At 36.2% G+C, this 26,698-nt stretch overlaps 1 protein-coding gene across 1 annotated transcript in view; it reads right to left on the bottom strand.

Moving 5' to 3' along the window:
* The window catches only part of COL24A1 (collagen type XXIV alpha 1 chain), a 341,448-nt gene that overhangs the window by 11,266 nt on the left and 303,484 nt on the right, over positions 1–26,698 (bottom strand). The window contains exons 52-56 of the mRNA XM_008690817.1: positions 24,230–24,265; positions 14,382–14,417; positions 14,252–14,278; positions 1,492–1,557; positions 492–660 (exon numbers count right to left, since the gene is read on the bottom strand). Coding sequence (XP_008689039.1) covers positions 492–660; positions 1,492–1,557; positions 14,252–14,278; positions 14,382–14,417; positions 24,230–24,265 — 334 coding nt within the window. The remainder of the gene's footprint in view (positions 1–491; positions 661–1,491; positions 1,558–14,251; positions 14,279–14,381; positions 14,418–24,229; positions 24,266–26,698) is intronic.

Genomic DNA, 26,698 nt, shown 5'->3' with positions numbered 1-26,698 from the left:
CTTGCAATCCATACACTTAGCTATTTTTCCTACAAGGAAAGCAGACCTTGAATTAGATTTCAGGCACTTGTTTGTCTTAAAATGTCTTTGTTCCTTTCAATTCTATAGAATTACAGTTTTATGACTTCAAATATGGGAAAGAATCAAACTTAGAATTACTATAGGCAGCTGTAACTATAAATATTAGTTTAGTTTTTGTGGTAATCTAGGGCAAGAAATATCTACAGAAGTTAAGCTTTTTATCAATATAAATAAAGTGAATATTTTCATTGCACTTCTAGTGGAAGTATGTGTTTTTGGACAAGAATGTGTAAGTGTGTGTGTGTTATGTGGCATATATGTATATAAGTCAAACAAAATATGCATTACTATTCACCCTACAGAAGGATATAACATTTTTTTTTTCAAATCAGCATATGTGTCACTGTAAATCTTAAACACACTGAAATGATGAAATCAGACATCAGAGTTTGAACAAACCAAGAACTTACCATCTGATACTTTGTGTTCACAGTTAAGCAAATCTTTACAGATTCGTGCTGGGTTATCTCGTGTGCCAAGGGGATTCTTGATGCTGTGCAGTAACTTGCTAAGGTAGTTCAGGGTTTTGAATATCTCAGCACTGTAGTCAATTAGAGTCACTTCGGTATTCTGGTAGCTCTGCCAAGTCATCAGAGGAATCATATCAGCAAAACAGCATACAGCAATACGTGACCCTGATGACCAACATGGACCAAGGCAGAAGAAAAATGTATTCTTCTTGTATGCAATGAGTTGGGAGTAGGGTATAAAGAACAGTTTATATTTAAATAAAGACCTATGTGTATATTTTATTAATCTTGATCCTAAATAAGAGATTAAATTTACTCTAAAGGCCTAGTTTTCAAACTAACATAAAACTTAATAGGGGCGCCTGGGTGGCACAGCGGTTAAGCATCTGCCTTCGGCTCAGGGCGTGATCCCGGCGTTCTGGGATCGAGCCCCACATCAGGCTCTTCAGCTATGAGCCTGCTTCTTCCTCTCCCACTCCCCCTGCTGTGTTCCCTCTCTCGCTGGCTGTCTCTATCTCTGTCGAGTAAATAAATAAAATCTTTAATAAAAAAAACTTAACAATCATTATGCTTACTGTAGTATAATATTTTAAAGAAAACTATGCATTGAATAGAGTTTAAATAAGAAAAATGAGTAACAATGATAGATCCCATTTTAAGAAATGGCTAGGCTTCATTTAACTATTTTCTTCTAAAGTATCTAATTCTTCATTTAAAAATTCCTTAAATGTATTACATTTTTGTTTTAACGTTTTCCTTAAAAAAATCCCATGCATATATTTCTGTTTATTAAAAATGCTTACTTTGTCCTTAAAAACAGTTTCATTATGTTCAATCTGTTTTAAATACAATCTTTGAGATAAAGCCACATTTTGGGCTCTGAAAAAACTTTCTGCTTGTCTATTGAGAGTGCCAATGTAAATAAAGCCAGATGTATTACCTCCATCTGTAAGGCAGAGTGCGATTCAGTCAAGGCTTGAATAGCAGCATTGATATCCATTTGTTTCTGTGTAAAACAAAACCATTTGAGATTAGCAGTAACATCAACACTGAGTACTCTAAAGTAAAAGCTGTAAATTCTGAAAGCCATGCTATTAAAGTATACTAGAGTTATTATCTGAAGGGGGTTTGTAACTCTATGGTTAGACAGATCTTGCAAATTTTGCCTGGATATCTGAAAGGACAATATGCTGCCTTCGTCCAAATCTCAAAAGTCTCCTAATTAAAACAGGACCAAAGTCTAGAGCCATCAAATGAAAAACTATTTGCCACTGCTACATAAAAACACACACAAAAGTTACTCAAATGGAAGAGGAATGAAATATGACCGCCTCAGTTAATAAATTGTAAAATGAAGAATAAATAACTGTAGTAATTTATAACAGTTACATTTTTGGAAGGAAAATATAATAAAATACTACTGTCCTGAGGTAGTCACCACATTCGTTTAATCTGATACTTTTGCGGTCTTAAAAACAATTTCTAAAGTTGGAAAATGCACCATTAGTCCCAAAAGAAATAATACAGCATGAATCCAATCTCCTCCTGTATTTAATAAAAGATATTTTTAGAGAAAGGCTCAGCATAACCATTAGTAAAAGTCTTTTTGTATTTTATTTTTTAAAAAGCTTGGAAACTAAGAAGTATGAGTTAGGAGAAACTTCTGTGAAATGGCATCTGTGTCAACAAATCAAGCAATCTAATTTCTTTCAGAATGATTGTGCCACTAAGATATCTTTTTACTTGGAGGGCCATACAATAAAAACTGTTTTCAACAGATCTCTCATAACTCATGGGTAGTAATTTGAAAAAACTATTTAAAATGATGGGACAATCAATAAAATGCACTCTTCCTTGCCTCAACATGTGGTTTTCATATTGGAAAATAATTGAATCATTCTGTATATATATACTGCCAAATAATGTGATACATACTGAGGACAAAACAGTAAGCTAAAGAGAAAACTGCCCTTGTGAAGCTGAAGTTTAAGGGAGAGAAAGGCACTAATTAAACCTTAAAACCCCATAATTACAAATTGTGATATGTGCTAATGAAAGAAAAAGTATGCTTGGACCCATAAAGAGATTAGGGGCTTTCAGTGAAATCTGGAGGAGAAGAGCTTTGGAAGGAACAGGTCAGGGAAGGTTTCTCTGAGATAGTGACATCTGATCTGATATCTGAACACTAAATGTGAGGAGAGTGGATGGGAGAGCTTTCCAGGCAGAGGAACAGCCTTGCACAAAAGCTATCAGATAGAGAAGCATGGTCTATTCACAAAGCAGAAGGTCATCCTTTCTGGTTCTATGCAGAATAATTCTGACCATCATGCCTGTGTGGATGAGCAGATTTTGGGCATGGGTCACATAAAAATATTGGCACTAAACATGGGCAACTGAATCAAGTACTAAATAGTAGCCACCTTTATATTTTCCAGTTGGTTTGTGATTAGGGCTTTGATCTTAGAAAACCCCGCATAAGAGTTCTCAAACTCTTCAGTTCAATAACTTTTTGCACTTTTAAATATTATTAAGGGGCTTAAAGAACTTTTATTCATGTGAGTTATAACTTTTAGTATTTACCACAGTAGAAATTAAAACACAATTCTAAAACTATTTGTGTTAACTGCTTTAAAATAATCCATATGTTAATACAAATATTTAAATGAAAAATAACTATTTTCCAAAACAAAAAAGGGTGAGAAGAATGGCACTGTTTTACACGTTTGTAAATATCTTTAAAGTCTGGATTGATAGAAGATATCTAGATTGTCATATTTCTTTCAGTATTCAGTCTCTTATGATATGTTATTGTAGTTGAAATACATGAAGAAAATCTGGCCTTATAGAGATATACAGTTGGAAATAGGATTCTCTTATTTTATTTTTTGAAAACATTTTATTTTTTTATTTGACAGCATGCCCTGGCAGAATAGGGAGAGGGGCAGAGGTGAAGGGAGAGGGACTACCAGATACCACCCTAACAATGGAGCCCAAGGTGGGTACATCCCACCACCCTGATAGGAAATAGGATTATTTTAGTAGCCTTTTTAGATCATTGTGGATATTCTTCTTTGATACTATACCAAAACTTGACAAATAATAGTTTCTTAAGGGTTAGTTGAAATGTGAACTCTGAAATCAAGTCTATGAACTTTTTGTGCTTTTTATATTAAAATCTATTGGTCTATCTTAAACTGTGGAAGAATCTTTTATGTGTCCACAATTTTGTTAACATTGTGCATTGCTTATTTAGAAAATACCGATTCATGGAATTATGCAGATCTTCCAAATACTGACACATTTCATTATTAATATCACACGATTGCATTCGTTAGTATCATTGCCAATCTCATTAGAAAAATATAAGTACTGGGAAGCCATCAAACACAGTGGTAGATACAAGTTTTCCCGAATTTTTATTTTTGCTTGCAAGTTTAAGACTTATTGGCATCAACTTCTATCAGTAGTTTTCTTGAAATGACAGGCTCACTTAATTCATGTTTAAGGAAATATCTGCCAAATACTCATGTCTGTATAACACTGTTAGTCTGTCAAGTAAATACGGTGTACTATGAAAAGAGCTACTAGTTCAGTTTCTAACCAAAACAGCTGCACAAGTGCTTTCATTTGAGGCAAACACTATGCTTCAGTATGCAGCCGAAGTGTTCCTTTATACGTTCTCCTATTTCATCACACAGATTATTAAAAAGCTGTATAGTTAAGACCGGTGTATTTAGGAGACAGAAAAAACAGTGGACTAATGACGTCCCAGAATTTTCTCTCCTACAAAAGCAATGAGAAAACTGGAGAAAATGTCAGAATGAAGCTTTCAGGATTATGGGAATTAACAAAATGCTTGCAGCAATGTGAGGAGCATTTATTTAAGAAAAATAGCTGAATCTCGGTAAGGCCAGTGAGCTTCTTAACGTAACTTTAATTTGCCCTATTCCCATGTCTTCCTTTCTTTCTTCTTTTCCCCCCACTGTCCTCCTTTTCAGTTCTGTAGTAGCTAAAAAACAACAGCAAAAACAAGAAGCCTAGGAGCCATAAGGGTGGGGGGAGAAGAATGGGGTTGGAGTTGCTTCAAAGAATCATTTCCAGTGAATTCTCATTATCTCAGGACCCGGTAGTTCCCTGGAAGACACCACTTGCAAAGCTGTCTTTATTTTACCTGCCTCACAGCTCATTCAATGCAAAACACCTTTTCCCCCCGGGAGAATTTTCCAAAACTTTTAGAGGGAATTGTTTAACTTTGTGGCTGTCTGGAGCACTGGAAAACAGCAAACAATAAGCTAACAAAAAGCTTACAGAAAAAGATAGGGAATAAGATGTCCACAGAGACTGAAAAGCTTTGACATATTTCTGGAAATCTAGAAGTCCATGTACATATGTAGGGTTGTGCACATGTTTAGAACATATCTGATAAGGCCCTAAGTTCTCTCCTCTGGTTTTCAGTCTCTGTGAAATCAGGAAGTTAAAGCTAAGGTATAGTTTTTAAAAGTTGCCTGGCTGAGCAATGAAGGGGTGCTCCAACACACACAGAAACATTGGTAAAAACTGGGAGATTTACTGGTTCTGCCACTTAAGGAACTCTCTCTCTCCGATTGTTATCACTAAGCTGAGTAGACTTTAGGGGTCACACATATCAAAGAAAACAGACTTTATAATATTCAGAAAAGCCACTAAACAAACAACAACAAATAGCAACAAAAATAAACCCAGGGGCCAGGGGGGAGCAATTTTATTTCTAGAAATGCCACATTACGTTATTTACAGTCTATACTTTTCAACAAGAACAACAACAAGACAACAAAAAGACATGCAAAAAAACATTAAAGTATGGCCCATATGCAAGCAAAAATTCAATCAATTGATAGAAACTCCTCCCGAGGGAGCCCAGATGTTGTACTTAGTAGACAAAGATGTTTATTAGCTATTTTAGATATGTTTAGATGTGTTTAGTTTAGAAAACTAAAGGAAACTATGTCTATAGAACTAAAGGAAAATATGAAAAAGATATCTTACAAATAAAGAATATCAATTGCAAAAAAATAGAAATTATGGAAAAGAACAAAATAGAAATTTTGCAGGTGGAAGGTACAAAAAATGAAATGAAAATTTATTAGAGAGGCTCAACATTAGATTTTGGTAACAGAAGCATCAATGAAGCTGAAGACAGGTTTATTGAGATTTTGCAGTCAGAAGAATATACAGATAAAAGAGTGAAAAAAATGAACAGAGGCCCTGAGACCTATGGAACACCAAAAAGAATACTAACATATGCATAATGGGAGTCTCAGAAGGGGAGGAGAGAGAAAAAGGGGCAGAAAGAATATTTCGTGAAATAATGGCTGTAAGACAATGATGAAAGAAATTAAACAAGAAGACACAAATAAAAGGAAAGATATTCCATGTTTGGATTAAAAGAATTAATATTGTTAAAATATCCATACTATCCAGAGCATTCTACAGAGTCATGCAATCCCTTATCAAAATTCCAATGGCATTTTTCACAGAAATAGAACAAACAATTCTAATATTTTTATGGACTCACAAAAGACCTTGAATAGCCAAAGGAATCTCGAGAAAGAAGAACAAAGCTGTAGGTATCATGCTCCCTAACTTCAAACTGTATTAAAATCTACAGTAATCAAAACAGTATGGTATTGGCATTAAGGCAGACACATAGACCAACGGCACAGAACAGAGAACCCAGAAATAAATCCATGCATATGTGGCCAATTAATTTATAACAAAGGAGCCAAAAATATACAATGGGGAAGGGGCAGTCTCTTCAATAAATGGTATTGGGAAAACAGGACAGCCACATGCAATAGGATGAAACTGGACCACTACCTTAATCATACACAAACATTAGCTCAAAATGCATAAAGGCTTGAAGAAAATACAGGTGGTAAGCTCCTCAATATCAGTTTTGGTGACAATTTTTTTTTTTTTGATTTGACAACAAAAGCAAAGGTAACAAAGGCCAATATAAACAAGTGAGACCACATCAAACTAAAAAGCTTCTGCACAGCAAAAGAAACAAACAGCAAAATGAAAAGGCAATCTACTGAATGGGAGAAAATATTTGCGAATCATATAATCTGATAAGGGGTTAATATCCAAAATATATAGAGAATTCATACAACTCAATAGCAAAAAAAACAAAAAACAAAAAAACAAAAAAACAAAAAACCTAACAAAAAACAAAACAAAAAAAACCAACACAAAACAATCCAATTAAAAATTGGGCAGAAGATCTGAATTCGCCTTTTTTTCCAAAGAAGACATACAAATGGCCAACAGGTTTATGAAAAGGTGTTTAACATCACTAATCATCAGAGAAGTGCAAATCAAAACCACAATGAGCTATCACTTCACAGCTGTTAGAATGGCTATTATCAAAAGATAAGAAATAATAAGTGTTGGAGAGGATGTAGAGAAAAGGAAGCTCTTGTACACTGTTGTTGGAAATGTAAATTGGTACAGCCACTGTGAAAAACAATATGGAGATTCCTCAAAAAATTAATAGAATTACCAAATGATCCAGCTAGTCCAATTCAGGGTATTAATCTGAAGAATACAAAAATGCTAATTTGAAAACATATATGATTTCCTATGTTCACTGCAGCATTATTTACAATAGAGAAGAAATAGAAAGAACCTAAACCACCTGAAACTAATACAATGTTATATATCAAATGTACCTCAATTTAAAAAAAAAGAATAGCTGAACATTTGATGAGAAACATTAACCTACAAATCCAAGCAGCTTAGTGAACTCCGCAGACACATCATAATCAAACTATTGAAAGCTAAAGAAAAACAGAGAATCTTGACAGCAGAAAGAGAGAAGACTCATAGACCCAAGAGATTCTCAATGAGATTAACAGCTAAATTTCCATAAAAAATCATAAAGGCAAGAAGGCAGTGCGATGACCTATTCAGAGTGCTGAAAGAAAAAGACTATCAACCAAGAATTCTAAATCCAACAAAACTATTCTTTGAGAATGAAGGAAAAATTAAGACATTCCTAGATAAACAAAAACTAGAGAATTTATCACTAGCAAACTTCCCTAGAAAGATAATAAAGGAAGTCCTTTCAACTGAAATTAAAGGATACTAGGAAGAAACTTGAAACCAAGTGAAGGAATAAAGAGCACTGTTAAACATAGCTATACGGGTAAATATAAAAGAGAATACATATTCCAAATGGCTAAAATAATCTTGAAAACGAATAGAGTTGAAGCCCTCACACTTCAATTTCAAAATTTACTACAAAGCTACAGTAATCAAAACAGTGTGGTACTATCCTAGAGAAAGACACAGAGCAAGAGACTAGAACAGAGTCCAGAAGTAGACCCTTACACACGTGGTCAAATGATTTTTGACCAAGGTGTCAAGACCCTTCAATTGGGAAAGAACAGTCTTCAACAAATAGTTCTGGGAAAATTTGATATCCACATACAAAAGAATGAAGTTAGACCCTTACCTTACATCATACTCAAATATAAACTCCAAATAAATCAAAGACTTAAATATAAGGGCTAAACCTATGAACCTCTTAGAAAAAATAAGGGAAAAACTTCATTACATTGGATTTGGCAATGATTTCTTGGCTATGACAATAAAAACAAGACAAGAAAATACAGACAAATTGGACTACATCAGAATTAAAAACTGTGCAAAGGACACTATCAACAGAGTGAAAAGGCAAAGGAGAAAATATTTGTATCATATATTGGATTACGGATTAATATCCACAATGTATAAAGAACTCTTACAACCTAACAACAACAAGCAACCCAATTCAAAAATGGGCAAAGGATTTGAATAAACATATCCCAAAGAAGATATATAACTCAATGAGCACATGAAAAGATATTCAACCTCACTAATCATCAGGGAAATGGGAATCAAAACCACAAGTAGATACGACTTCACACCTATGAGGATGGGTGTTATAAAACAAACAAACAGGGGCGCCTGGGTGGCTCAGCCATTAAGCTTCTGCCTTCAGCTTAGGGCGTGATCCCAGAGTCCTGGGATCGAGCCCCACATCAGGCTCCTCCACTGGGAGCCTGCTTCTTCCTCTCCCACTGTCCCTGCTTGTGTTCCCTCTCTGGCTGTCTGTCTCTCTCTCTGTCAAATAAATAAATAAAATCTTAAAAACAAACAAACAAACAAAAACAAACTAGAATATAAAAAGTGTTGGCAAAGATGTGGAGAAATTGGAACCCTGTGCAGTGCTGGTGGGAATGTGTAAGGGTGCAGCTGCTATAAAAAACAGTATAGGAGTACCTCAAAAAATTAAACACAGAATTACTATATGATCCAGCAATGCCACTTCCGGGTATGTACCAAAATGAATTGAAAGGAAAGACTCAAACAGATACCTGTACACCACAATTCCAATGTCCACCCGGATAAACCAGATGTGGTATATATACATGCAATGGAATATTATTCAGTCTTAAAAAGGAAAGAAATTCCGACACATGCTGCCACGTAGATGAATCTTGAAGACATCATGCTAAGTGAAATAGACCGGTCATGAAAGGACAGATACTGTACGACTGTCACATGATGCTCCTGGAGTAGTCAAATTAACAGAGACAGGAAGAATGGTGAGTGCCAGGGGCTGGGAAAGGGAGGAATGGGAATTATTATTGAATGGGTACAGAGCTTCAGTTTTGAAAGAGCAAAAAAGTTCTGGGGATAGGTGGTGGAGGTGGTTGCACAACACGTGAAGGTAATTAATGCCACTGAACTGTACACTTAAAATGGTTAAAATGATAAGTTTATGTTAGGTATATTTTACCAAAATTAACAACAACAATAAATACATAAATAAATAAATAAATAAATAAATAAATAAATTCATTATCCCTTACACTTAACCATCCCGTTGCTGGGAATTAGTCCTATGGATATTCTGCAAAATGATAAGGATAGGGACTGGACATTTGTACTGTTTGTATTAGTAAAAGAATGGAAACAAACACACATCAACAGAGGACTTAGATGAATATTCTTAAGTAAAATGACTATTTTTTAATTTCCTGTGAATGGGCGGCAGTGAAGAACACGATGACTTTTAGTAGATTAAGTGTAGAGTATGTTACTTAATGCATAGCAAGGTACCCGCAATTTTAAATGTCAGCTCAATGAAAAAGTCTCCCCCCCCCAACAGGCATTAGAAAAAAAAGAAATGTCATAACACTTGGTCGCTCATAAATTTTCTTGGCAATACATATATTTGTACAATTCCCAATGTAGTCCCAAAGCCTAACTCATGCCTGGCACATAGTAGGCATTCAATTTGTTGAAATTATTAATGTTTTCCCAAGGATAGCCTTTAGCGAGGGCAGGCTCAGAGCGACTATTAAGAGGACTTGCCGGGGAAGTCATTCAGCAACGTCCAAGTGCCCCATCTGAGTGTAAAACTCTCATTAGGTGCAGTGAAGTAATCCAAAAGCAAACGCCCCCTCCATGCACTCTTGTTAGAGAGGACGTGTTCCTCACATGAAAATCACTTAAAGTTTATAAAAACATGCACATAAAATAGAATATAGAGAATAAGAAGTAATCAGATTGTTGGCACTAATGAGGGGAATTAGGATTCATTATACCTTGGGGGAATGAAATCTTCACAATTCTTTCCCAACTTATTCGAATAAAATGTAGATCTAGTCTGAGTACTCTAGTATTTTGAGGAGCAGTGTTATTTTTAAGGTTTCTGAAGTCTTAAGATCACTGGATAGGGTAAACATTGATGGGATAAGAACCGATTTCAGGTCATGCCCCTGTCTACAGTGGAAGTAACTGTTTGTCCTAGGGAACCAGGATTAGACCAGCAGCTGCACCCTCTATATTCACCAATCCAGGTTTCACAGTTAACCCACTAACTGGAGTAGATCAGTTGAATACTCCTTATCTCATTTAATTATTTTTAATGGTTACTGTTTCCACTCCAGCACACATACTCATCTTGTTCTTCCCTGCTCCCCACCAATCATTTTTGGTTAACTTTGACAACCTGTTGTAGATTTGTTAGTTTCTAAACATTTTACCACGTGCACCGAGGTCTGGCCACCACTGTGATAATATCCTCAAACTCGAAAGCACCATCAATACATATTTCTCTTCCTGAACCACTTCTTTTTAGCTATTCTTCTTTAGGAACTTGGACACGTTACTTTACTTCCATAGGTCTTTAAAAAAGGGAGTTTAATTGGATTCGAGGTTTTCAAACTTATCTTGACCCATAGCAAGAAATATATTTTTACTTCATGATAAGGTTCACACAAAAATACATACATTTAACTGAAAAGTTTTACAAAACCGTATTTATTTTTACCAGGGCCGATATACTGATTTTTGTTTTATTTCTTATTTTTTTTATTGAAATAAAACTCACATAACATAAAATCCACCATTTTAACCATTTTTAAAGTGTACAATTCAGTTCTTTTAGTAATTCACTATGTTGTGTAGTCATTACCACTATTTAATTATGGAACATTTCCATCACCTCTAAAAGAAACCTCGTACCTATCAAGCAGTCACTCCCCTTATTTTTTCTATTCTATTTCACTTAATTTCATTTCAAAAGAATTCTGAATAAGATTCACTAAACTGTTCCAATCCATGAGCATGGAATGTTTTTCCATCTCTTTGTGTCTTCCTCAATTTCTTTCATAAGTGTAGTTTCTAGAGTATTGGTCCTTTACCTCTTCAGTTAGGTTTATTCCTAGGTATCTTATGGTCTTTGGAGCTGTTGTAAATGGAATTGATTCCTCAATTTCTCTTTCTTCAGTTACATTGTTAATGTATAGAAATGCAACTGATTTCTGTGCATTGATTTTGTATCCCGCCACGTTGCTGAATCGCTGTATGAGTTCTAATAACTTGGGGGTGGAGTCTTTTGGGTTTTCCACATAAAGTATCAAGTTATCTGTGAAGAGAGAGAGTATGACTTCTTCTTTGCCAGTTTGAATGCATTTTATTTCTCTTTGTTTTCTGACTGCCGAAGCTAGGACTTCTAGTAGTATGTTGAACAATAATGGTGGGAGTGGGCAACCTTGTCATGTTCCTGACCGTAAGGGAAAAGCTCTCAGTTTTTCCCCACTGAAAATGATATTCACTGTGGGCTTTTCACAGATGGCTTTTATGATATTGAGGTATGTTCCCTCTGTCCCTGTACTTTGAAGAGTTTGAATCAGGAAAGGATGCTGTATTTTGTCAAATGCTTTTTTAAAGAAAAAAAAAAGACTCACTAAACTGGTCTGAGAAATCACTAATGAGTCACAAGTCAGTCTCAAATAATTGATAAATAAATTACTAAGAGAATGTCTATCTCTAATTCTATGATCCTTTTCCATTCTAGACATTATTTCCCTCCAAGTGAAATATTCTATCTTGGAGGATCTCCACTGAAATTTTCCAAGAGATGCAACTTGCTTTTTGGACTCATTTATTCATTCATTCAACAGACACTTGTTAAAGGCTTGGATGGAAAAGAAATTTCAAAAATAGTCTTCCACCTTTAGAAAGTTCACAATCTCAGAAAGAGACTGGCATGAAAATGATTGAGTATCAATACGAAGGGGAAGTGATCAGTTCTACCCTGCAGTGTGATGAGAAGGAATTAAGAATTTCATAGAAGATATGATCATAAGTTGACCTTAGAAAGAATATATAGTTATTTTCTCATTGACATTTAGACTTCTGCTCTAGAAGTCTTCCTCTCACGATTACACTGCCACTTCCCTACCATGGACTGTGCAAATCCCAGAAAGATAATATAAGGAAACCAGTTTTCATATTGACCAAGGAAAAGGAAGACAAAAAAGAAAGGAAGAAAAGAAGGAAATAAAGAAACTAAAATTTATTAAGTATCTACAATGTGACAAGCACATATATTTTCTTCTTTAATCCCCCTAATAATTCCTGAAATTATATATTCTTTTTTTTTTTTTTAAAGATTTTATTTATTTATTTGACAGAGATAGAGACAGCCAGCGAGAGAGGGAACACAGGCAGGGGGAGTGAGAGAGGAAGAAGCAGGCTCACAGCAGAGGAGCCTGACGTGGGGCTCGATCCCATAACGGCGGGATCACGCCCTGAGCTGAAGGCAGACGCTTAACCGCTGTGCCACCCAGGCGCCCCTGAAATTATATATTCTTATCCACATTTTGTTCAGAGCAAAAATCTCTCACACTACATCATTTTGGCTGTATAGGAACACACACAAACATTTTTCAAGTGAGACAGGGCTATGTTGCCACAGAGTTTGGTATTTCAATGTGAAATTTTTCACTAAATACCTCTAATTTGCTAGTGATCTTTTAGGACTTATGTCAAAATCATTATGAAGTGAGAAGAAAACTGATGAAGGTATTTGTAACCCATGCTTTGTGAAGAGCCAGGGGGGAAGAAAGACCAGAAGTAGAGAATAATTTAAGATTAAAGAAAGGCATTCCTATTGTTGTTCATGCCAGGGAAGGTTTCAATCCCCCAGTCAGATGGCCAGAAACGGGGAGCAATTTTTTAAAATCATGGAGAATGAATCTCCTGTTTCCAAGGAGATAATCTTCCTGCGGCATCTGGCTTGAAAGTTGATGAAAAACTGAGAGGAATGAGGAGTTTCTGGCCTGCTGAGAACGGACTACAGGGATCCACCTACCAGAACCGTCAGAGATCCAAACGACGCCAGAGCAGCATGTGGAAATAAGTAAGGCTAGAAAGCACAGGGCTAGGCATTGTTGGGGGTAAGGTAGCCAATGGTGGATCATTTTTAGGCAGGAAACGTGAACAAGAACCATTGTATTTGACCAGCCTGCTGTAGGAGTGGGGCATGGGTGAAGGTTGGGGATGGAAGGAGACCTCTTGCAGGAAGCAGGAAGACAAATAGATTATGGAGTATGAGAGTGAACGCAAAGCATATGGGAAACCAAACTTGGAACTTCAGAGTCCAGGAGATAACATTGATAATGAGGCAACAGAAGCATTGCTTCAAAGATAAGGGTAGAGAGCTCTGGGTTGTCATAGATAACAAGCAAATACCTAAGTCTGAGGCTTCACCAGCCACCAGCAACTGAGAAGGATTCATGTAAAGCCTAAGAAGTGGATTACTGGTTGGTAGAAAAAGAACATTTAAAAAAGGAGAGCCAGAACTCAGAAGTAGGGAGAAATGGAAGGAGTTAGTTTTTTTTGAGCACTTATTATGTCAGGCACTGTGCTGTGTGCTTTATTTCTTATTTAAAACTCATGGGACACCTGGATGGCTCAGCCAGTTAAGCGTCCATGACCTGATTTTAGCTCAGGTCATGATCCCAGGGTCATGGGATTGAGTCCCGGGTTGGGCTCCCCACTCAGTGGGGGAGTCTGCTTAAAATTCTCTGTCTCCCTCTGCTGACCTCCCCCCAATCTCTCTCTCAAATAAATAAATAAACCTTAAAAAAATAAAACTCAAATCCACTCAAAGTAAGAGACCATCCCCATTTTATAGACAAGAAGTCTGGGGTTTAGATTTTGTTATTATAGTTGGGAAGACTCTATATTAGATTAGCAAAAAGAACAGAGGTAGGGAGGAGAAACACCTTTTAACAGGGAGTTAGAAGAAACTTTACAAAGCTTTAATGTACTATATTAAGATAAAGTAAAAAAAAAAAAAAAAAACCAAGAAAACTTACCCTTGGGCCTGGTGCACCAGGTGGACCCTATAACATAACAAATTTTAAAAAGAATTTTTCAGTAGAGATCTCAAACCAGGCATGCACATAAGCATCAACAGCAAACAGATATAAATGTAAATAAACTCACTGGAGGCCCTGGTTGACCTCTTGGCCCCTGGGGACCCTAGAAGAAATGGAGACAAAGCACAGTATGTATATCTTATGCTTCCGGTTTGGTATAAACAAGACAACTAAGATCCAACCTCTATCACTGCATTTCATGTGAGGCAGGTCATAAGATTCAAAGTTGTTTTACTATTTTGAAGTTATATGCTCTTTGCACTCAATTATCACACACATTCATGAACAAGCTGGATATTTACTTTCATGTTTTACTGATATTCTTAGAAACTGAATTTATTCGTTTTAATAAACAATTATAAATATAACATTTGAAAATGTTAATACTGCCTAAGCATGTTTCCTGTTATTTCTATCTACCATCCACCTTATCAGCAAAGACGGAAACTTTAGGGTTCTTAGACACCTCCTTCTTCTTCAACATCCACCTATAATTTGGCTACCTACTACTGTCGAATTGACCTCCACATCTCTCCAAAATACTATTTCTCCGTCTTCACAGCAACTGCATTAGTTTAGTGTTAATCGTGTGCTATAGACGGAATGTTTGTGTGCCCCTAAAATTAACATATCAAAGCCCTAATCTCCAGTGTGATGGCATTTGGAGGTGGGGTCTTTGGGAGGTAATTAGATCATGTGGAGCCCTTATGAATGGTAGTGACCTAAGAAGAGACACACGAGAAATGATCTCTCTACCATATGAGGATCCAGCAAGAAGGCAGCTATCTGCAAACCAGGAAGAAGAACCTCACTTGACATTGAACCTACCAGCACCTTGATCTTGGACTTCAGAGCCTCTAGAACTAAGAGAAGTAATATTTATTGTTTAAGCCATCCAGTTTATGGCAATTTGTTACAGCGGCCCTAGCTAAGACATCACATTTTGCTTGGATTCCTAATCTGATGCCCTGACTTTATTCTCTCTACTATACTAACTATATTTTACTTATAAAATGGAAATCTAATCAGGTCATTACTTAGTTAAGATTATTCAATGGTTCTTTACATTAGGTTACATTAGGTTAGGAAGTTACAAACTTCCTAACAGTGCTAGCTACTATTTATTGAGAACTTACTACATGCGAAGTTGTGTGCTCACTTTTTGAGAACTAACTATATGCCAAATTGTGTGCTATATTTCCATTTTACAGTTAAGAGAATGGCAAACGGCAAATACAGAACAGAACTAGAATTAAAATTGAAGTCAACTGAATAAAAAAGTATATGTTCTTAATCAATGTACACCCCTGCCTCCTCTTCAAGATCTGGGACTCACCTCTATTTATTCCCCCCAACACACCTACACTCCATCTATGACCAACTACTTGTAGATACCTGAATCTTCAAAGTTCTTTCACACATGGTTTTTCTTGCATGTGCTATTTCCTTGACCAGGAATGCTCTTCTTACCTTCTCTGTTTAACTCTAATTCCTCTTTCAGTATGTCTTTAAAACCCTATACCCCCCCTTGCTCACCCTTCCCCGGCCACCTCTCTCCTGCTCAACCAACCACTTCTGCATTCCCTAGTACATACCACAGTGGAAAATCCCTAGGAACCCTTCAGAGTGTGTTAGTCACCTTTTTATTTTCTGGAACAAGAATAGTGACTACTTTGTAACAGGTGTTTGAAAATTGTTATTGAATGAAAGCATATTGTTAAAATTAACTAGTATTAATTTAGAAATTAGGATAATTAAAATGTGTATAGTAAAATGTGAAAAGTTATGTTGACATTTTTCAAAATGACACAAAAGTAATCACTGTTAAGAATGTCTGCTCAAGGGGCACCTGGGTGGCTCAGTCAGTTAAGCATCTGACTTTGGCTCAGGTCATGATCTCAGGGTCCTGGGATCGAGCCCTATGTCGGGGTCCCTGCTCAGAAGGGAGTCTGCTTGTCTTTCTCCCTCTGCCCCTCCCCCTGCTTGTGCTCTCTCTCTCAAATAAATAAATAAAATAAAATAAAAAATGCTAAAAATTTCACTTATTTGATGGTCAACTGAATGTTAAGATGACACTGAGTCAAATTCAGATTATGGTTAAAAGATGACAAAACACAGTTAATCTTCAGTTGAGATCTGAATAATGTTGATGTTATGCTTGACTTACATTAAGTATCTCCAGAGCCGTTGATTCTAAATACCCTTTGACAACTACAGCAAACAACAGTAACTTAAAAATGACAAGAGTACTCCAGTACCATGCCCGCTGGACATTTCTTAGTTTGCATGGCTTATGATTACAATTTAAAGTAAAGAATGTACAAAACTTGTACCTCAGAAGCTGCATGATAAATTACGGAAATGTCATATTGGAGATAGCCTTTAAATATTTAGAGGCTCAGAATGAATTCGGCTGTGTAAGTTTCTCCATTCTGGAACAACATTGTAAAAATAAACAGTTGACATTTCACCCCACTTAGCATATTTCTGATATTTGCAGAGTCTCACTGGTGGTTCAGGATAAAATGTATCTCTTATCTTTGACTTTGAAAGAGGAATTTATCATAAAAAGAAGAAACTATTTCTACTGCTCATTTTATTGATTTCTTCTCAGCTTGTTTTTCAAAACAAGTCAGGTCATTGCAAATATGATCAAATGAAATACTTGCAACCAAACAAGACAGGGCAAGACAACCCTAAGAAAACAACTACATAGAATGAGGCAATTAGGCAAGTGAAACAAAATATTATTTAACAATATGACATTTATTAGCTCTTTTCTATTCCTTTAGCTCACCAATAAGAAAAAGTGACTCACTCTCTCTAGATACTATAGAAACAAAAGTACCTAAAGGAGTTTATAATAAAAGCAGCTTATAATAAAACTATGATTGTCTATGTTAATTTCCTAAAGAGAAACCAAATTAATGTGAATGGTTGTGGTGATAATTTGGCCATAGTCAAAGCACTACTATTGGAAATAGACTCTCTTTCCACTTAATCCCAGAATTTGCATTTGATCCTCCAAAGGTAGCATATTTTTTCTTACTCCTTAAAAATACTGGTAAGTGCACGTCCTTGAACCTGAGTATGTTAGACTTTGCCTTTATGTAAATGCAGTCTTGACTTAGTTTCATAATCTTCACTTTAGGCTGGCGTAGGTACAGAGAGCTTCCTTATTCTCATTTATAAGTTGAGAAGCTTGCATTATAGGACGTTTAGCAGCATCCCTAGTCTCTACTCACTAGCAACTCTCCCTTTTCCCCAGTTGTGACAACCAAATATGTCTTTACATATTGCCAAATGTTTACTGTGGTGTGAGTGTGGTGGTAGGGGGTGGGGATGAGAACCACTGATTTAGAGGGTTTACTAAAATTGGGAATCTAGTAATATTAAATGAGATTTATTAGAAGTAATATGGCTAGGATGTAATCAGTGAATTATAAGGCACAGAGGATAACTACAAATTAGGCATCTACTCATATGGAATCTGCCATATAAATGGCTGAGCTATTCTTAATGTAGGTGAGAGGTATGTATGTATGTATGTATCTATCTATCTATCTATCTCTACCATATTCTTACTCAAGTTGCTTCTAAAGCTTATTTTCTGAGAAGTACATAATTAATAGAAAAGTACAATAGTGTGGGAATTGGGAGACCTGGACTCTGGTCTTATCTCTGTACCTAATTAACTGTATGTACATGAGCGAGTCGCTGCACATTTAGGTCTCAGATATCTCAATTGTAACAAGGTTTGGTGAAGATAAATCTCTAAGATTCACTTTAAAATTGTGATTTTTAAACATTTTATCAGGTTTTTTCTTCGTATTTTATATTTGAAGAAAAGAAGGTGACCATATGCATACAAGCTGGGAATTTTAAATTTGAAATTTGTATGAATGTAAGAAGTATGTACTTGAATTAAAAGGGTTTGATAATTTATTTGAAAGAATTATACTATCAATGTATTTTAAAAAGAATCATATACATATATACTTTAAATTCTTAATTTGTTAATATTTAGGACATATTTTCCCATAACTTAGCTTTTACTTATAAGGCATCTTCCTCACTTTCAAACTGGAGGCAAATAAGGTACTTCTGCTAATCAAGAACTGTGAAGACACATGAACTTAGAGGTGATATGAGAGAAAATGTCAATTGTATTCTTCAAGATTTTACTGATTTTCATGAAATAATATACTATAAAAATGAGGCAGCTAATATAAAAATTTAAATGTTGAGATCATTCTCTATTTTTTTCTACTTCTGTGGCTTTAAGCTATATGTTTCAAGTTGTGACATTTTGTCAAAATCCTTTTCAGATGATTGACACAAGGATATTATTTTTGTTATGGGTTAAAATTCTATTTTTTTACTAATTGTATCTATTATTTCTGATGATCATTTTTGCATTATTTACTTCATAAATTAATCATGTTCTAAAATTGTTTGGTGTATCATGGAAACCAGGAGATTTTTATAACTTTTTTTTATAATAATTTTTTATTATATTATGTTAGTCACCATACAGTACATCCCTAGATTTTGATGTAAAGTTCCATGATTCATTAGTTGCGTATAACACCCAGTGCACCATGCAATACGTGCCCTCCTTAATACCCATCACTGGCCTATCCCATTCCCCCACTCCCTCCCCTCTGAAGCCCTCAGTTTGTTTCCCAGAGTCCATAGTCTCTCATGGTTCATTGCCCCTTCTGTATAACTTTTTAAGATTAATTTGCCATTAACATGATAATTTTGAAGCAGGGGGAGAGGAGGGAGTTCCACATGCTATCTGCTAGGAAGTCTTCTTAGGATGTCATAAAACTCTGGCTCAGTTTAGAGTATACATGTATGAGTGCAGGGACTTATTTTTAAAATAGTCCATAGGCAGGCAGATATGGAGCACATACAGGCAGATACAGAGTAAATATAGAATAGAAAGGGAAAAGGCACTCTTTCATATATGACAATACAGAAACAACTTTCTCAGCGGTGGAGAGGACCTATTTGAGACCAATACTAGAGTTTATAATGTAAAATTATAGAAGATATAAAGCTTCCTAGCCAAGAAACCCAAATTTATTCTAGAGGGGATACATTTCATGTATTGTATAACGAGCTGTAACTTTTTTTAAGGCATTGAATAATGATTTGGTCTTGGTATAAAATGGCATAGCTTTACACGTTCCTATGCCAGCTTCATGGAAGATTTAAAAATAAGATTTATAAAGCCTGCTTGATAGATTCTTGTGTTTCTGGTCTTTGCATGAAGAGTGAAGCATCATATTTGTCTCAGTATAATAGATCTTGGCTAATAAAAATTCATTCCAAAAATGCCCCATGTACTGGTATTATTTGAGGCTGACCCTCTTGAAGATATTATATTTGGAAACATAGTAGTTAACTAGAAGTCTTTAGGCCATCAGTTACTTAAACGATTCCCTTAAAACAAACCTGCAGAATATACTGAAAAAGTCCTAATGAGATTATCAGAAATGTTACTAAGCTTTTCCATAGGATGAAAGCAGAGAATGGTTTAATTATACATCTTATAAAGTTAATTGCAGATGATTTCTAGGAATTAAAAGATTACTTTCATAAAGTTCCTTAAACCATAGTGGAATCAAAGGGAAAGAAGTGATGAAAAGATATTTAGTACCGGTTATTCAACAATAAAAACCAGAATAAGCCAGTAGATTCTAATGTGCCAGTTAATCCTTTTTTCAATAGCTAATTTTATTGCCTATACTAAATACCACTCTGCTCCCCACCCCAACCTTGGGTACTAGGAGTTTGCACCTTATTTATGAAGAGAACTATGGTAATCCACAGATCAAAAGACAAATAAATATGTTAACTCAGTAAATGCTACTTTACCAGCCAGAATTGAAAATAGTTGTTAACTTTTAATTTTAGGGAACAATATTCATTTATTTATTAATTCGTTTCTCAAATATTACCTACTACATGGTAGGTTCTTTTTTGGATATTGATAACCAGTGTATTAGACAAAGTTCTCTGCTCTCATGGAGTTCATATTCCAGCAGAGGAGACTGAAAAATAATTTAAAATACTGCTAACTACTATAACGAAAACAAAACAGGATACTGTGAAAGAGAATGATCAGGAATAATGACACTAAATGATCATGGAAGCCTTCTCTAAGATGATATTTGAGGAGATACCTGAATAATGAGATAAGAACCAGTCATGTGAAGAGCAGATGAAAGAATTTTCTAAGTAAAAAAAAGGCACGTTCCAAAGAATAGAAAGAAAGTCAGCACATTAGCAAGGGGAGAAGGGTACATCATGAGTTTGGAGAGGCAAACGGGGGCTAGCTCTTGTAGGGAATGGTAGACCAAGGTAGGGAATTTAGATTTTATTCTCAGTGCAAGAAGGAGTCATAGGAAGGTTTTAAAGAGGAGGGTGATATAATCTGGCTTATGCTTTAATGTTATCACTCTAGTTGCTATGTAGAGAATGGACTGTAGTGGGGAAAAGTGGAATGAATACAAAGAGTCAGGAGTGCAGGGGAGACATCAGGGCAATCTGGACAACACTGTCAGTGATGAAGAATGAAAGAAGTGCATGGATTCAGAATAGGAATCAACTTGACAGGAGCTCACCTCTACTTTAAAGAACTCATCTTTATGTTCTGTGCCTTTCTTTGTTCTTTTATGGAGGATCCACCTTTCTTTCTTTCTTTCTTTCTTTCTTTCTTTCTTTCTTTCTTTCTTTCTTTCTCAGACAGAGAGAGAGAGAGCATAAGCAGGGGGAGCAGCAGGCAAAGGGAGAAGCAGGCTCCCCACTGAGCAAGGAGCCCCATGCAGGACTCAATCCCGGGACCCTGGGATCATGACCTGAGCCGAAGGCAGACGCTTAACTGACTGAGCCACCCAGGCGCCCCCACTTATTTTTCTTTTATGTAGAATCATAAACTCTTAGAGCTTCAATGGGCTTTATCGGTATACATTCTAGTTTCCTACTCAGTGCAGGACTACCAGTCCGGTGACTCAGAAAGATAGTCATTAGGCTTCTACTGACAGGCACTCACTATCTTGTAAAGCTATCTTTTTAAAGCAGTTCCTCCTGGGGGCCCCTGGGTGGCACAGTCAGTTGAGTGGCGGATCTTGGTTTTGGCTCAGGTTGTGATACCAGGGTCCTGAGATCAAGCCCTGCTTGGAGCCCCACTTGGAGCCCTGTGTGGCGTCCCACACTTCACACTCAGTGCCAAGTCTGCTTGAGATTCTCCCTCTCTCTTCCCCTCATGTTCATGCTTTCTCTAAAATAAGTAAATAAATCTTAAAAAAATAAAGCAGTTCCTTATTATATTAGACAGCTCATTATTGTATTGAGCTGAAATCAGCCTCAGCATTCCATCCATTTAGTTAATGGTACCTATTCTGTTGTGCTAATTATGTGCTAAGTCGTGTGATAGGCTGGGAATTAGGGAGTATCAAATATACTTCATGCTCTCACGGAGCTCACTGTCTCTCAGGGAGCTAAGGACAGGAATGGAAAATTTAATTCAATAAATAAACAATTTAAAATTTATCCTCGAGAGTCACTCATATTATACAGGTTCTTCCTCTTCCTTTCAAATGTTTAAAGACAACTATCATGTCCCAACACCTCTGTTTTCTAATTCATTCACCAGTAATTTACTAAATATTTATTGAACGCCAACTATAAGATAGGCACTACTTTGGGTGTTGTGGACACAGCTTTATAACAAACAACAGATAAAATGTCTGTGTCGTGGAGCCCATCATCTAGTGAGGAGAGATATAACAAGCAAGAAACTCAAATAAATATGTGATATGTCCAACTGTAAGGAAGCAGGTTAAGATAAGATAGGGAATCTCAGGCAGATGGGGGCAATGCTATTTTACAGAGGCTATGAGAAAAAGCCCCTCTGAGAAGAGGACATTTAAGTAAAGAGTAAGGAACACTTCCCAGGCATTGTACGAGGTCCTGACTACTAGTTATTATGTCCACAGGTGGCAGTTGGGTTGAGGATAAAACGTCAGCAAGTAAGTCCACCTTGAGCAAATTATTATTATTTTTTTAAGATTTTATTTATTTATTTGACAGAGATAGAGACAGCCAGCGAGAGAGGGAACACAAGCAGGGGGAGTGGGAGAGGAAGAAGCAGGCTCATAGCGGAGGAGCCTGATGTGGGGCTCGATCCCATAACGCCGGGATCACACCCTGAGCCAAGGCAGACGCTTAACCGCTGTGCCACCCAGGCGCCCCTTGAGCACATTATCTTTAAATTACAACCTCATGAGTAGGAACTACAGGGATAAAGAGCATGGGCAAGGAAAGCAGGTGCACAACCCAGAAAGTGAAGAGAGAGCAGTGAGAACAAAAGAAAGGGATGCCCAGGTCGCAGAAGTCTGGCGAGGGTGAGACATCCGGGCTATTTCAGCTGGTTTTTGCAGGACACGGCTCCCGATACATCACCGATCTGAGACAGCCCATCACTGAGTGTTCTTTACTTTTGTCCGCGTTCCCCTGTGGTGATGGCCGGACTGGTGCCACCACCTGCTTTATTCTGGATGCCATATGTCTATCTGCACGACCTAAAATTTCAGGTATGATCCGATGAATTTGCAGTCCATCAGGGCCACTGAATTTTCTTTTGTACAAAATGCCCGTGACATTGTCATAGGGACTTGAGGTTTCCTAATCCTGATGAAAGCTTATGTTCCAGCTACACTACTTGGAGAGAGCAGGTCGGGATAGCAGTTGGAGATGGACAAGTCTGGAAAATGGGCTAATTCCAAGCCTCTCTACTTTTTCTTCCCCCTTTCCACTCTTCCTGGGGGATATGACTTCACTGTGTGCAGTCATCCTTGCTTCCTGCTAGAGTAAGTCCCCTGAGAAAATATGAAGGCCATGCTTCTGCAAATTAAAAACAGCTATTTTGGGGCGCCTGGTTGGCTCAGTCAGTAGAGCGTGATCTCAGGATTTTGAGTTCAAGCCTCACGTTGGGTATAGAGAGTACTTAAAAATAAAATCCTACAAAAAAAAAAAAAAAGAAAGAAAGAAAAAGGAAAACATCTATTTGATGCCCTCTGGGGATTCTTAGGCTCTCTGAAATCACTTAATTTCCCTTCCTCAGCTAAGAAGACTGCATAACTGCAACTTCCTCATTCTAAGTCCCAAGCATACCCTACAGTGAAAAGAGAAAATGTCAGCTGTCAATGTAATTTCATTACCTATTAAGCAAGACTTTTCTGCAACCTTAAGTTTCTTCTAATTTGCCTTCTGTACTCGGTTTCACTCCCCCTCATTTTACTCCATGCCCGCGCTCTGTTTAAGCTGCTGCTTCAGTCAGGTCAGCAGAATCTCTGCTGCGAAAGTGGCCTCTTTACAAAATATCTTCTTTAACCCGAAGAATTGGCATCCCGGAAAAGTAGGAAATAGCGCCAGCATAAGCCATTTAGGGCCAGAACGTGCTATGTAACTTTTGCCCATCCTCTCATAACTGTTTCCAATTGGCTGCAATATACAGTAATGATCTGCTTCTGCTTTGCACCTCTTGGGCGTGACTGGCTGCAGTGGGTAGAGCCCTAAGGAGCCCAGGCAGCGCTCTTGCTCCAGCACTGGTGTAGGAGGCTCACAGAGCAAATGCCTGATGCCCGGCAAGGCAAATATGCCACTTCACACAGTGCCTGGGAAGAATCTGATTGGCAGGTTCTTAAACATGTTCAGGGGTTATTCAGGTCTCACTACAATGTATCACATAGATTAGTTCTCCTTCCTGAAAACTGTAATTTTATTTTTATTCCACAAGTATCAGAGACATAATAGTGAAAAAAAATCAAACAATGTCCTTGTTTTTATGGAACTTATACAGCCCAGTGACAAGTGATAATACAACCACAAATTTAAACTTACAGTTTCACCTCTAAAGCCTTTTTCACCTCTGGGTCCCTAAAAGAAAACAAGAAATGTTCGTTTAGTGCTACTGACAGTTCTTTACCAAATGTGGTTGAGGCTATACACAGAAACATGAGAACTTATGTTTTTGTTTTTTCTCTCTAGCAAGACTTCTTTAGCAAATTTATATAAATTCTAGTTTCCTTTTCCTAAGGTAAGCAAAGCAAAACGCAAACAAAAACAATTTATTGATTTTTCATGTTGTGCACAGAGACAGGGATAACAAGCACTCAGTTAAGTCAAAACAGCATATGTGGCAATTAAATACAGGGCAATTTAGGAGGGAAGATTAAATTCTTCTAATATTTGTTTACCTCAGCCTTTGAAAACCTTGTTTCTAGGGTGATGTCCTCCTTTTCTTTCATTTTCTCTTTCTATTCTTCCTACAACCCACAAACTTTTGATATGTTGTATACGAGAACATTCTATTCAAAATATTTTCTAACTTTCCTTAAGACTTCCTCTTTGATCCATGGATTATTTAGAAGTACACAGTTTAATTTTCAAGTGTTTGGGGATTTTCTCATTATCTTTCCAGTTTACTGATTTTTACTTTAATTCCATTATGGCCAGAGAACATACCTTGAATGACTTCAGTTCTTTTAAGTTTAGTAAAAAATTTTCTATGATTCAAAATATGGTCTATTTCAGTGATTTTCCTGTACATTTGAAAGAAAGTACAGTCTGTTACTAGATGGACCTACTGTTCTAAAAATTTCTGTTAAAATTTTTGTTTTCATCCTTGTGGAAATAATATATGTATTTTTTATTTAAAAAATGAGATAATGCTATTCATCTTTTCAAAAACCTGAATTTACACTTCCACAATGTATGTTTTCCATATCAATCCACATTCTTCCAGATAATTATAATGCTTATTTAGTGTTTAATAAACTATAACCTTCTTATTGAATTTCCTATTAGATTATTTCTAATTTTGGTCATTATGACAGTATGACAAATCACCTTGCACTCTTCAGAAAGTTTGCTTGAGATTGCATGCCTGCCTGCAATATACGGGAGTGTATGTCCTCTGACACAGGCCATGTACTATCATTCTTTGTTAATCTTGCAGGTTAAAAATACGATCTCATTATTTTGCCATTGATATTACTTCTTTTGTGTTTCCTGCCTTGTTCTGAACTCCTTTTAAACCGGGATATTAACTTTCAAAAACTAATTTTTAAGATACTTTTATAGAACTTGTTTTTATGCCCTCCCCCGCCTCCAGCCCAGTATTAACAAGTTGGTATGTACTTTTTTTTCATACCTTTTTTCCTAATCAAATATTGACAAATATATTGATGTATGAATGGGGTGACTGGTCATGTTTTATAATACTGATGTCATATTATATACTCTTCGATGCATCCGATTTTTCACAGTTAACAATACATCATGAACAACCACAAGGCAGCTGAACTAGACATCACCAGTTGTTTTTAATAGTTGCATAGTATTCTATGAAATGGCTAGACTGTGGTTTATACAACCATTCCTCTATAGATGAACATGTGATTTCAAGTTTTGCTAATACATCCAGTACTGCGAAAAAAATCTTTGTAAACTTTCCTTAGTGTACTGAGTGCTTAATTTCAATGGCACAAATTCCTCCAAGTGGAAGTGATTGGTCAAAATGTATATGCACTTATATTTTAACAAATATCTTTCCATGAAGGCTATAATTCACATTTCTACTAGTAATAAACTGTTCTCCCTCATTCCCTTCTGAAAGGTTAGATGTAATATCTTATTATTACTTTAATTTGCATTTCTGTGACTGTAAGTTAGGAGAGCATCTTTCCAAATAATTATTGACATTTTGGATTTGTTCAATTTTCTATTGAGTTTTCTTTTTTTAAATTTTTTTTAAATTTTTGTTTTGTTATATTAATCACCATACTATTGAGTTTTCTATCTTTTTCATACCAACTTGTAAGAACTCTTTATACATGAACTCATTATACATTTTTGCAATTACTTTTTCCTAGCTTATATTAATTTTGCTTATGGAATCTTTTGTCTTTCAAAATATTAAAATTTTCAAGCAAACACATATTCTGTTCTTTTATATAGTTTTCAGATTTCCTTTCTTATATAAAAAGTCTTCTCGACCCTTAAGCTATACTTCTGCTTTCTAGATATTTTAAATACTTTAAAGTGTTTAAAAAAAAGATTTAAAAAAAAGTTGGGTGAAATAAGGTTCCAATTTCTTACAGCAATAGTGGGACTAAAAGTAATTCCATCTCCCTTTCCTGTCACTGGTGTAAGAATGGGCATGTGGCTGATCAATGGACATGAGGAAAAATGCAGTGGAAGACTTCTGGGAAAAGCTTTATTTTTTCCCAAGATAGGACTGTAGATCAGATTTCACTGTGGATAATTATGTCTGGATGTAATTGCTGAGAAATGGTAGTCATCTTGCTA

The sequence above is a fragment of the Ursus maritimus genome, unplaced genomic scaffold, assembly GCF_017311325.1.
Source record: "Ursus maritimus isolate PB19 unplaced genomic scaffold, ASM1731132v1 scaffold_12, whole genome shotgun sequence".
NCBI classification, from domain to species: domain Eukaryota; kingdom Metazoa; phylum Chordata; class Mammalia; order Carnivora; family Ursidae; genus Ursus; species Ursus maritimus.
Note: the sequence above shows the minus strand (reverse complement) of the source record. Positions and strands in the feature narration are given on the sequence as shown.